Source organism: Sphaerodactylus townsendi, linkage group LG10 (genome assembly GCF_021028975.2).
Source record: "Sphaerodactylus townsendi isolate TG3544 linkage group LG10, MPM_Stown_v2.3, whole genome shotgun sequence".
NCBI lineage: Eukaryota > Metazoa > Chordata > Lepidosauria > Squamata > Sphaerodactylidae > Sphaerodactylus > Sphaerodactylus townsendi.
Genome location: NC_059434.1, coordinates 87477773 through 87490920, shown reverse-complemented (window position 1 = coordinate 87490920; position 13148 = coordinate 87477773). Strand labels below are relative to the sequence as shown.

The 13148-nt window shown below is 43.9% G+C and overlaps 1 protein-coding gene across 1 annotated transcript in view; it reads right to left on the bottom strand.

Moving 5' to 3' along the window:
* The window catches only part of ZNF638 (zinc finger protein 638), a 74315-nt gene that overhangs the window by 37716 nt on the left and 23451 nt on the right, over positions 1-13148 (bottom strand). Inside the window, exons 2-8 of the mRNA XM_048508778.1 lie at positions 11597-13097; positions 8798-8859; positions 7822-7863; positions 5168-5448; positions 4520-4872; positions 1703-1849; positions 490-609 (exon numbers count right to left, since the gene is read on the bottom strand). Of these exons, the coding sequence (XP_048364735.1) occupies positions 490-609; positions 1703-1849; positions 4520-4872; positions 5168-5448; positions 7822-7863; positions 8798-8859; positions 11597-13097 (2506 nt within the window). The remainder of the gene's footprint in view (positions 1-489; positions 610-1702; positions 1850-4519; positions 4873-5167; positions 5449-7821; positions 7864-8797; positions 8860-11596; positions 13098-13148) is intronic.

Sequence of the window (13148 nt, the reverse complement as noted above, 5' to 3'; positions counted from 1 at the left end):
AATGTAAAATCAATGGTCGAATGAGAAGCCATACACAGGAAAACAAAGGAATCGGATATGGAGAACAAATCAGTGAGAAAAAGTGATGCAATAAAAAAGCTGAATGGACAAAACAAAAAGTGCGAACAAGCTCAGGATCGCATTTCATCCTCTCCGTATCCGCACTGTGAGTTAGGCTGCACTAACTGGGTGTGACAGGATCACGCATCTCTTCATGAGGAATAACAGTTGGGTCCCCCAGTTCACCCGTTTTGAATGGCTCTCACCACACCCTCTCAAAATTCCAAAGGTGCCTGCTGGTGGACCCTCCCATGCTCTAACCACTGAACAATGATGCTAAGACATGGAAGTCACAGATATCACCTCACAGTACTCTGGCTAATTTCCTTTCTGTGGAAAAAAAACAGACAACTGTGGAAAATGTAAGCAAGACGCTACGGCATTTACGTCCCAACCAGCCTCCGGTGACCGCTGTATCTTCCTGCTTACCTGGCTGGGAGGTTCTGCTAGGCTTATTTTCACACGCCTTCCACTAACCAAAACGGGAACTGTTTCGCCATATTTGATAGCTGCTATTACCGCTTCTTTATAGTGCATTTCTAGGTAGGCCTGTCAAAAAGGAGAGCAAATTGCCTTTAAGATTTTGCCTTTACATACTTTACTTTGGAAGAGGTACTGAAGAGCTGCAAGACAAGGCCCGAAGTGGACGGAGTGTTTATCATCCTGTACTTGACAAGGGAAGGGTTAATACCAGGTGCAGGGGAGGAGTGCAAAACACAAAGGAACGTTGTGGGAACTCAGTCACACACAGTGGCTCAGCTTCACAGAAGCGGTCCTACATTTATTGTTCACAATGCTATTTGCTCCGACAAAGTGCTCCGCCAGAAGGCCGGAGACATGAGTCACACTGAAGCAAGTACTTTACGGTCTTATATACATGTTGCTGTCCTATCATGGAGCAGCTTCACTTAAGCTCAGAATGAGGCTAGGTCATATGACATCTGTCAAATAGATTTTGTTGATCAGACACTTGTAATTTGGCAGTGCTCTGACAGTACATCTAAATAGTTTTCTTCAATGTAGCTACAGCTCAACTCATAAATACGCTCATTTCCTAATACTTCTCTTACAGACAGATGATTTGCAGATACCGCATACAAAAGCCTTGAAATGTTAAGTCTTCTTCCTCTAACAAGAAATCCTGGCAAGCCACATAATCTCTGCATCGAACTCGGGAGAAACTTTAATGTCTCAAACACCCCGGGAGGGGGCGGGGTGTGTCAACTTTTGCCAGGGTACAAAATCTTGTACATTCAAGGAACAGCTGAGGCAGCAGACACAGCATAGCCATCGCTGACAAACAAGAGCAGAAAGAGTTAGCATCAGCAAACTCCATCCACCTTTTTTTGGGGGGGAAAGGGTAAGAGGCCAAGGGCAAAAATCACCTGGCAGCAAAACTCTTAAAAAGGACTCCCTAATCAGAAAAGCAAAGTAGTATCAAGATGGCAGAGAAATCCTGACAGCCTTAAAATCTAGTAAATCCAGGGGGGAGGTGTACAAACACAAATGCAGCTAACCCAGCCTAACCCAAGGGACCATGAATTACTACTGTGAGGCATTCAGCTATTACCATTACTACCACTACCACCCCTCCACATTACTTCCCAGAAATGCCATAATTAGAATTCAGGACACTGCTTACCTCATTTCTAGAACGAACCACCAAGAGGTCATTAACTTTTCCAAAGGGCTGAACAATTTTCTTAATATCTTGATCTGTATAACCATCATCTGGTAGATCAGATATACAAAGAACCGTACCACAACCCTGGAGTTTTTTGGACAGAAGCTGAAAATTAAACATTATTTAAACAAAATTTTAATTCATTAAATGACTTCCCGCTCTTCTGCACACTCAAGTGTACTTGGAAAGTGCTAAAATTGTTTATGCCACCAACAGTATTAGTCCTAAAGCAGGTCTGGTCAATAGGCTTTAATTACAGAAAAACATTTTTTATGATTGCTCTGTAAGGAGGGTCTTATACCAGAGAGATAAAGAATAAAAATCCATGACAAGCAATGTCACTGAAAACCCACTGAAATGACAACAGGAACAATTCTGGGGATAATTAGGAAAGGAGTTGATAATAAAACTGCAAGGATTGTCATGCCCTTATATAAAGCCGTGGTGCGACCGCACTTGGAGTACTGTGTTCAGTTCTGGTCGCCACATCTCAAAAAGGATATCGAAGAGATAGAAAAAGTGCAGAGAAGGGCAACGAGGATGATTGAAGGACTGGAGCACCTTCCTTATGAGGAGAGGCTGCAGCGTTTGGGACTCTTTAGTTTGGAGAGGAGACTTCTGAGGGGGGATATGATTGAAGTCTATAAAATTATGCATGGGGTAGAAAATGTTGACAGAGAGAAATTTTTCTCTCTTTCTCACAATACTAGAACCAGGGGGCATTCATTAAAAATGCTGGGGGGAAGAATTAGGACTAATAAAAGGAAACACTTCTTCACGCAACGTGTGATTGGTGTTTGGAATATGCTGCCACAGGAGGTGGGGATGGCCACTAACCTGGATAGCTTTAGAAGGGGATTGGACAGATTTATGGCTACCAGTCTTGATCTGCCTTGATCTCAAGATTGCAAATGCCTTAGCAGACCAGGTGCTCAAGAGCAGCCGCAGCAGAAGGCCATTGCTTTCACCTCCTGCATGTGAGCTCCCAAAGGCACCTGGTGGGCCACTGCGAGTAGCAGAGAGCTGGACTAGATGGACTCTGGTCTGATCCAGCTGGCTTGTTCTTATGTTCTTAATTCCTCATTAACACTGGATACTCAAGTGCCTATCAACAGGACGCAAAAGAGTGCAACCCACAAAAGGATTTTCTCATGTATGCAAAAATACCCCTTAATAAGTGTTTTTAAAAGGACAAGAGGACTCTGACCACACGGCTTCATCGTCCCCCAGGAGCTTTGGAAAATGGAGAGCAACTGAACGCCAGGTGAAGGAGAGAAAAAAAGAAAGCAAATGGAAATGGGGAACAGGGCTGGGCTTTGTGCAGGTCTTCTTATAATGTTCTCAAGGGGAGACTAGGGTCAGAAGATGCAGGCCATAAAATGCAAGTCCTTTCTACCTGCCAGTTAACAACTGAATCAGTTTTTAATGTCTCTGACTACCTAGACAAGTTGGAAGAGGAACTGAATTTAGGCAGGGGGAAAATTGAACAGATTTACCATGAAAGGCTCTTCTCATCAGCATACTGATCGGTACCTTTGTATAGATTACACCCTCTCCCACTTTGCTTGTGAAAATCCAGCCGGGGTGGAAGGGTCAAATGAAAGGGCTGAAATGTCTCAGGGAGTGGAAGATGCCGGGCCTTCTCTATCAGGATCCGCATGCCCAAGTCACTCCAGCAATAATTACAAACCGTCCTTCCATCTCAGGACTGTGAGATAAAAACAGGGAGTCCAAGAAACCCAGGGCTGTGCTTCTTTAAAGAAATGTCAATTATAAATGCCTTAGCTCTGAACAAGCAAAATGGCAAATAAACCCGACACTTGAGACAAAACTACAGTCTGATGCACCATATGCTGCTTTACCACATGGACCTCAATTTTTTGCTTTCTGATACAGAGTCCTCCATTCTCAATGAAACCTTTCAGAGTTTTCCTCTAAGGTTTTGTTGCGGTTTCTAGATCCTTCTGATCTCTTTTCCTCCAGGAAGTTAGGGCAATAAGTTCCTTTTTATGTACATGTGTCACAGTGTTTTGAAGGAGAGATGAAAGGTCAACTACAAGTCAAGTCACAAGGACAACAGAAGCTTCACAATTGGGGAAAAGCAAAGAGAGCCCTGCAAGGCTCAGCACTGGAGATCAGGGATCCTTCTTGGGACTGGTTTTGTTTCCCGGTGAATTTCCCCGCTACTGTAATCAAGCCGATTCCTTTTTTGCATGACACCTCGTCATCCTGGGCTCCTTCTTCGCAACACCCTCCTGCCTTCTGACTGAGAAACACTGAGAGATTTCCATTCTGATGTGTCTCTGACAACGGGAGCACAGACTCTCAAATGTTTATTCCCCAGTGATCTTACTGGACTCTAAGGTGTTCCTGCATTCCAAATCAAGCTGTTTTACTACAAGCCAACATGGCTACCCTCTGAAATGGTAAACACCACAGATCTCTTAATTCGTGGCAGGAGTTAGAAATTAGACCAGAGGTAGGGAACCTGCGGCTCTCCAGATGTTCAGGAACTACAATTCCCATCAGCCCCTGTCAGCATGGCCAATTGGCCATGCTGGCGAGAGAACTGATAACTGGGCTGCTCTGATTCCGAGTTAGACCCATCAAAAAACAAACAGCCTCAGCATACAAGATGGCTAAGAGGAGTGAATGACTGGGTGGATCGAAGGAAGAGCTCATAACAGTGACATGGACAAAGTGTTCTGACACCAAGGGCCCAGGCCCAGGCACCACACAGAAGTTTAATAAATGCAAACAGAAAACGTTACTCACCCTGTGGTAAGGGAGAAGGGCAACACCTGTATCCTTTGCTGGGGCACCCTGGGGCAATGTCTTGTTTTTGTCTTCCGCAGCCAATCCTCCTTTATTCGGAACACCACCACCCTCGGGCAGCTTTGCTTTAACATCAGACGGGCCGTGATGAGTAAGCGAGTCCTTCTTGGAACTTTTCTGAGGAACAGGAGGACCACTCCCTTTCTTCACACCCCCAAGGGTCTGCTCTGACTCAGGGGGCATTCTCCTTGGTCCCGAGGTCCCCCGGCTCGCATCTTGTTGCAATTTCTGTTTATTGAACTGATGGACAAAACTGGGCCCCAAACATTTCACTACCTCTTCCAAGGCCTTTTCTGAGAGGAGAAATGAGGAAAACAGGAGAAAACACCATCAACTAATTTTTCCCAAGAATACAGTTCCCAAAATTCCCAACTCCTGGATGAAGCAGCAGCCAAAGAATGCAGAGAAAGGGCTTAAACAGCCGTGGGAAATCAACTTTCCTGTATCTCCCTTCAATAAAGGAGAGAACAACTGTATGAAAAGTAGGGGGGACTTAATCAGAGAAGTATTTCACAGCTTAACTCCTCCATGTACTTCTCAGAAATCAGGCCTCTGCCACTACACCTTCTATGCCATATACATTCTTACCTGAAGATCCAGTAGATCTTCCTGATCCTCTTTCCTTACTGGAAGATCTTGGAGGCTGTGCGCCAGAATTAAAAGGTCGCCATGGAGACCGTGACCTATGTCTGGGACTGGGAAGGCGTCTTGGGCTTCGACTTCTTGGCCAATTGGCCATGTGGTATCCAGGGCTCCTGGATCGTGCCCGATGCCTGCCATGGCTAGAGTTTGAGCGTCTTGAACGTTTTGGGCTAGGACTGGCAGAATGTCGTCTTGGAATATGAGTCTCCTGTCTGTCACCTTTACGCCTGTGAAACAGAGGGGACCAAACCTAGATTATTTTCCAGCTTGCTTAATATAAAAAAATACCAGCTTTAAATTGACAAGATTTCTCTTTCAATGTAAACAAAGCTAGTTTGTGTGAGCAACTATGAAAAGCAGGCGGGAGTAGGTGAACTGAAAATACTGTACTTCAATATTTCATTCCTTAAATTTTCAAAGGAATATACAGTACAACTAGATAAACCATCAGCCGGCAGGAATTCTACCAAAATGAACTTCACCCCTTCCCCTCCACATCTCCTTTCACTATAATTAGGGAACACGCTGCAGAATGGAAATCCTACTTATTCCAAATGAGGTGATCTGAAAAGATAGATATGTCTGAAAAGGGGACAGGTTTGTAGGTAGCCTTGATATAAGTTTTTAAAGACAGAACCATGACATATATCAACGCTTTAATATTAAAGAATTTGGATCACAAAAGGGATAAAATCTCTGCATAAGAGTGAATCTCCAGATGTTCAGAATAATATTAGCTTCCCCTTGACCCATATCTTAGGGAGCTGGGGAGGTTTAGTCTGGAGAGATGTAGGTTAAGGGGGGACATGACAGCTATGTTTAAATATCTGAAGGGATGTCATGCCAAAGAGGGAGCAAGCTTGTTTTCTCCTGCCTCAGAGACTAGGACCAGGAGTAACAGGTTCAAGGTGCAGGAAAAGCGATTCCACCTAAACATTAGGAAGAACTTCCTGACTGTCAGGGCTGTTTGACAGTGGAATTCACTGCCTCAGAGAGTGGTGGAGTCTCCTTCTTTGGAGGTTTTTAAACAGAGGCTGAATGAACATATGTTGGGAGTACTTTGATTAAGAACATAAAAAAGAGCCTGCTGGATCAGACCAGAGTCCATCTAGTCCAGCTCTCTGCTACTCGCAGTGGCCCACCAGATGCCTTTGGGAGTTCTCAGGCAGGATGTGAAAGCAATGGCCTTCTGCTGCTGCTGCTGCTCCCGAGCACCTGGGCTGCTAAGGCATTTGCAATCTCAGATCCAGGAGGATCAAGATTGATAGCCACAGATAGACTTCTCTTCCATAAATCTGTCCAAGCCCCTTTTAAAGCTATTTAGGTTAGTGGCCATCACCACCTCCTGTGGTAGCATATGTTTGTCCTACATGGCAGGGGGTTGGACTTGATGGCCCTGGTGGTCTTTTCTAACTCTATGATTCTACGATCTTGAGGAAGGGGAAAATAGGACTAGGGACTATACCTATGCACAGCCAAATGCTGCCAAAGAAAATAAGCAATATATGAAGAATGCATTGGGAAAAGTCCTGCTAAAAGGGATTTCCACTCAGCTATCTTGTGCTATGCTCTGATCTGGACAGTCCAGTCTAGTCCTGTCTTGCCGTATCTCTGAAGCTAAGCAGAGTCAGCTCTGGTTAATATTTGGATGGGAGACCACTAAGGAAGTCCAAAGAGGCAGGCAGCGGCCAACTATTTCTGTTCGTCCCTTGCCTTGAAAACTCTTTTTTTTTTAAACCCTTTGCCTGGATGGCCCAGGATGGCCCAATCTCATCAAAACTCAGAAACCCTGGTTAGAGCACAGATGGGAGACCGTCAGGGTTGCTGTGCCAAGGCAGGCAACAGCAAACCACCTCTGTCTTTGCCTTGAAAAACCTACAGGTTCGCCAAAAGGAAGATATGACTGGATGGCAAAAAAAAAGGTTGCGCCTTTGGCCTAGGCATGTCTGCCCCCCCTCCTCCCATAAGAAGCAAGGATTTGTTTGTTGATACGGTTGATGATGTGCAAAGTAATATTTCCAGAAATTCTGAGACAATGGGGAAATAATTGTTTTTCCCTGTTTTCTCAGAAAAAAAGGAAATGCTTGGGAAACCTGAAATATATACAACATACATATACAATACAATCCATGTCAGTGTTGTTCCAAGCACACAAGAGTAACTTAAGCGCCAAGCAGACTGCAGTCATATTTTCACACTGATGATGCTTTCCCACTGCGATAGATGAAGTTCAATAAGGGGAGCACAGAGGACGTTTGCTGTGGGTTCAATGCAGTAGCCAAACCTCCAGAAGCCACTGTGCTGCAAGGCGTCAGCTGCCACTGCTGGATGCAAGTAACACACGCCAAGTATTTTCTTTACCACAGAAGAACCTGATTCACTATGATGTGGAATGAATGAATGAATGAATGAATGAATGAATGAATGAATGAATGAATGAATGAATGAATGAATGAATGAATGAATGAATGAATGAATGAATGAATGAATGAATGAATGAATGAATGAATGAATGAATGAAAGTAACAAGGGGGAAGACTATTGCACAATGATTAGTATCGAACCAAAGTAACCATATCAGAAAATAACTGAGAAGTTACCTTTTTGATGAGGAGTGAGCCTCAGGATTCCAGTCAGGGTACCTGTGTCAAGAATAAAAATGTACAGAAATCTTGTCAATTTGAAGCTGTACATGAAAGAAGTGGGGAGAGAAAGAGAAAGGAGTTTGTGAGTCACCTGGAGTCTCCTTACAGGAGAGAAAGACAGGGTGAAGAGAGATGACCAGCCAGATGGAAGAAGCAGCTAAAACTGAGATTAACAAAGTCTGAATAACTTGGAACCATTAAGGTATTTCTGACTATTTGCTTTAACATCACAGAGATAAGCTGTAGACCTACAGAAAGAAGATATCTGTATACCTATTTCATTTCCTATACTATAGGGTGGGAGCCTTTTGCTCTCCAACTGTATACTGTGACCTGTAAAGATGATTTTTTCCCCCTAATCTTGTCTTTGCAACTATGGAGAAAGTCTTCTGATTTGGCTCATATCCATCAAAGAAAGGGGAAACAGGAAGAGTTAGAATATCTCTAACCAGTAAGATTTCCAAAAATTCCACCTTCCCTCCATGCTGTCTGAATTAAGGAAGTGATTCGGATTTTTCTAGAGAGGGTCTGTTAGCGGTCAAACTGAAATTCTATTAAAGGTCTGCTGGCAGCAGTGGAGAGTAAAACCATATTTGAGAAAGGAATGAGAAGAAAAAAGGGAATGGGTGAGTTCCTCAGTGGTGTCTAGCTGCTTGGGACCTGGACTCCCTATCAGGTAAAGACAAGCTCCTGCAGGTCAATGCGCTCCAAACCTCTCCTGACCATTTGGACAGCGTCATGAATAATACAACACTTGCGGATGCTAGAGAGCTATCGTTATCTCTTAAAAGGGCAGCCGTTAATAAACTTGTCTCAGAAAAAAACCCCACATTCCACTGAACTCAAAATGAAACCCAATAAATGAACACATGAAGTACAATAACACAACATGCCACCAAAAAAAGCACCCAAATTAAATGAAAGTTCTTACTGCTGGCGAAGCTGACGACAGTTTTCAATATGGGTATTGGCATTCTGATGCTGAATCCAATCCTACAGGAAAAAGAGATAACCACAAATCCTGGATTAGACCAGCAGTTCCCTCTACCTGTAGACCCTGACCCAAAAGTGGGCTGCAAAGCTTATGGAACTGGGCCCAAGGTTTCTGCAGTTGAATTAATTTGAGCATGCTCTGTTTTTTAAGTGGGTCACCATACTAAATAAACTGGAAGCTGTGGGACACCACATCAAAAAGGTTGGTATACATACCCCATCTTTAATCTATGAAAATAACGAAGTCACCTAGTCTCACTTTAGGTACCCTCAACAAATGACAAGCCCCAGCTTTGCATCAGATCAGGTCTGTCTGAATCACAGCATGTGGAACACAACAAAGGAGCATTAATACGCTCACTCATGTACAGCTCCAAGCTCATAAATGCCCCAACCACTGCAGAGGATTACAGAACAAACGCCACAGTCACTGTGTTTCCCCCTGGATAGAAAGGCTACGTTGTCTGCCTGCCTAAAAATAAGAGACTGCAGTATACCAGGCCAGGGCTGCAGAGATCAAGGGCAGTAGCAGTGGGCAGGTGATGGAGATGCAAGAGCAAACAGAGCTCCAGACACACTGCAAATTGTACAGCTCCATAATTTCAGAGTAAAGGAATGTGTATGCATTTATACTTCTTTGTATAGAGAAAGTTACAAAAATAAGCCATGCGTTTGTTTTTAAAAAAACCCACAACATAATTCTACTTTTTAAGAACACTTGAGAGCAAATAGGCCACTTAACAATTCACTGGGCTGGTAGGGACATGCAGCGTTGGTCCGCTAACTTCCAGAAGTTTATGTGTAACGTCCCTAAAAATTGGGCCACCTCCTCTTCTACTGCATGGTAACAATAACAAAAGCAAAATACGCCTTGCCAACAACTTTGCCATTTAGCAAAGTACGGGCAACAGCATTCTTTCTAGTTTCTCCAAAAGGGCAGAACAACCTTTTCAAATGAATGTTTCAAATAAATAACAATAAATGTCCTGAAGTTATCAAAATCCAAATATTCTCGGCATAAAAAACCAAGTCTCTCCACCTCAGTTTTTGCGTATCAGGGTTGAAACTCACAGCTCATTCCTATTTCAAAAACCAGTTTGGAATTAGATGTCTCTTTAATAAGATGGAGATTGAAGGCTGTGCATCCCAGGCCTTCTAAATGCAGAAGGCACTCCTTTAAACAAAATTTAGAAAGCAACTTGTCTGCAAAATACACGACAGCCAATCTGAACAAAAAACAAAAGATGTAGATAACATTGTTCCAACCACAACAAAATTTTGTTTATCAAACATGAAAAAAAATCTGAAAATGATGGATACATTTAAAATGGACAAAAACCATTTTGCCACAATTTCCTATCCCAAAGGAAACTTAATAGTAAAGGACCTCATGTTTAAATGTGGCTACAAAATTGAAGCCTGCTGTGATTTCTTTCCCCAGGGTTCATTCTCATGAGAAATATCATGGATAATTTAATATATGAATAACAATGATCCATATTATTGTCATGTTGATAAATAAGCACAATTCATATTATTCACATAAAATTTGAGGCTCCAAAGAGAGTCTCCGTCTAAAATTAAAAGAGGACAAAATGTACGTAACCTAACTAGAACTTTGTAGTATAGGGATGGCACAGAAGTATTCTGTAAAAATTGAGCAATCATGTAAGAATGCAATTATAAACTTCAAATATTTCGCAATGCATTTAATCTTCTGGTTGTTGTGATTATACAAAGGTGTATCTACAGTACACTTCTGAAAAATGTTCAGAGGGAAAATGTAAGAAATTACACCAGTGCAGAAGTCACGATAACATCATGCCAGATCTATTCTGAAAATATCCCTGAGACAAAAATATACAACCAAATTGGGAAATAAGAATCTAATTAACGCTGCGAATATCTCCCTTCCCAGAAGGATTTCTGACAATACTATTCTGGCATCACGAACCTTTCCAAGGGAGCTTATGCGCCTCCTTCAAAGATAGGGGATTCATCTAATACAAAACATAGACTGTTAGAAATATACGTTGCATACATGTTGCTTTTCTTGTCTGCTTGACAAGAGTCTACATATGTGTACTTATACCAGAACACAAGCCAATATAATCCTGTACCAACCTCCATCTGGACTGAGGGATTTACGGCACACTCTTAGCAGACAACGGAGACTGCAACTGCCCAAATACTCACATTTCCCATGAGTGCTGCCGTGGCCTTACAGAAGCAGCCAGTCATTACTGAAGAACGTGGCTCAAAGAAGTTATCTCTAAGTTTTGATTCTTCACAGTTTAGTGTAGGGGCGGCGACGTGGTGCCTGTGGACACACCAGAACCCATGCCTGGTTCTTCTTTAGAAAGGGGGTGGGGCCAGGTAGGGATTTTGACCAGCAAAGCTTCTGACTGGCTATGCAGATTTTTAAAATACATTGCTTTGGCAGTATCTGCCACCAGAGCTGAAGGATCTTCACTGCGTGACTGAAGGCAAGCAGTGGCAGCTGTTTAAAGGCTGGTCAGCCTCCCACAGCAGCCATTTTGTCATTGCCCCATCGTGCTGCATCAGAAATCCAAAAGGGCCTGCAGGGTCTAAAAGATTAGGGACCTTGGTCTTAGCAGAGTAAACGCTAAACGTTTCCCAGAAGCCATTTCAACCCCAGTGAATGTGGAGCAAATATGTGCAATTTATAAGCTTTTGTGGGGGAAGGAGGGGGGGGAAGGGAAAAAAATCAACTCACCTTCAAGTGTCTACATTCTACATTACACAGAGAACACATATGTGGAAATATTCTTGGAGAGGCGGCGTAGTAATCGTTCATCATAGAAGGAGTAGGCAGTCTTTTCAACTTCTGCGCGTCTGCTTCTGAAAAAACTGGAAGCCAAGAGGCTTTGACCACACCAAAAGGTGATTCGATGGGCTCTTCGTTCACTTTCTGGAAATGCTTCTTACCACCTGTAAGTCGAGGGGGGGGATTGGGAGGTTTAGCCCTAGGTTCAGGCTGAATCCTGTTGCGCCTGTTTACCGCCTCGAGCATTTCAGGAATGAAGGGGGGTGGCGGCTGGTTCATTGGGTGCATCATGGACTGAGCGACAGGGGGCGGAGGCAGTGGCTGCTGAACAGGAGGCATCACAGGCTGAGGTAAGAGGCCCATGGGGGGCATCACGGGTGGAACCGGCAGGACTGTTGGGGGTACCCCAGGTATCGCTGAAGGCAGACATAAGCCAGGATTCATGACAAAAAAGTTCTGGGGATTTGGCGTAGTTCTCTGAAACCCCATTTGTCGTATCAGTTGTTCTACAGCGTTGATTGGATTACTGGCTACAACGGAAGGAGCAGCAGGAACAGGACCTGTCTGCTGAGCCTGAAACCCTTTCATGGTCCCCTCAGGCGCTATGCCAGACTCATACACTTTGACTTCAAGGGGACCTTCAGAATAGCTATACTTGCTTTCATGCCCATAATCAATCACTTTGCTCTTCACCACCGAACTACGTCCGTCATCGCTGCAGAAGGTTTCATTCTCCCTGCTCTGAGCAGGTAAACCAGGCAACTGACTGCCCATTTTGCGCATTCGGATATCCCGCAAAATTAATGGCATGTTTTCCGGTGTGAGTTGATCATCTGGATAGCGACTAAGTTCTTCCAAGTCTTCATTAGATAATCCAAAGCTTGCCAAGATACTTGAAGCACTCTCGTTTGTGTAACGGCCTGGAATATTCGTGTTAGGATCCGCAAGCCTTCCTGGGTTCTGGCTACTGTTCCCACGTGGAAACTGGTTATCGTCCCAGTGAGCAGCATGGCCTTCGTCCTTCTGCTGATTTCTCCTTCCCCTTGCCTGTCTTGGATCCATTCTGTGTTGAGTGACCTGAACATCTGGCCTTGGAAATCCTGGCCCCATTTCTCTTCCCATGAATTGCTGGGGCATTCCATGGCGAGGTCCAGGCGGGGGCTGTCCAGGCCCCCGAAAAGGCTCACGTGGGGCTGCGTCAGATGAACTAGGTCCCCTTGGCCTCGGATGCATATTTCCTCTACGGTTAAACATGGCAATCTTCAGGAATGCCTCATTTAATAAGGCAGAAGATACTACAGAATTATGTGAAGCAACAGAGTTCAACTGATGAAGAGCCAACTGGGTCTTAAACTGAGCAAGCTGCAAAGGGCCCCACAGAAGTGGGCTGGCAATGCCAAGATTCAGAGAATTCACAAGGGGTGCAAAACTTTCCAAGAACACCACAAAGCTGAAAGTTAAAACACAAATATTAGATGACATTTGTCTTTGGATTCACTTC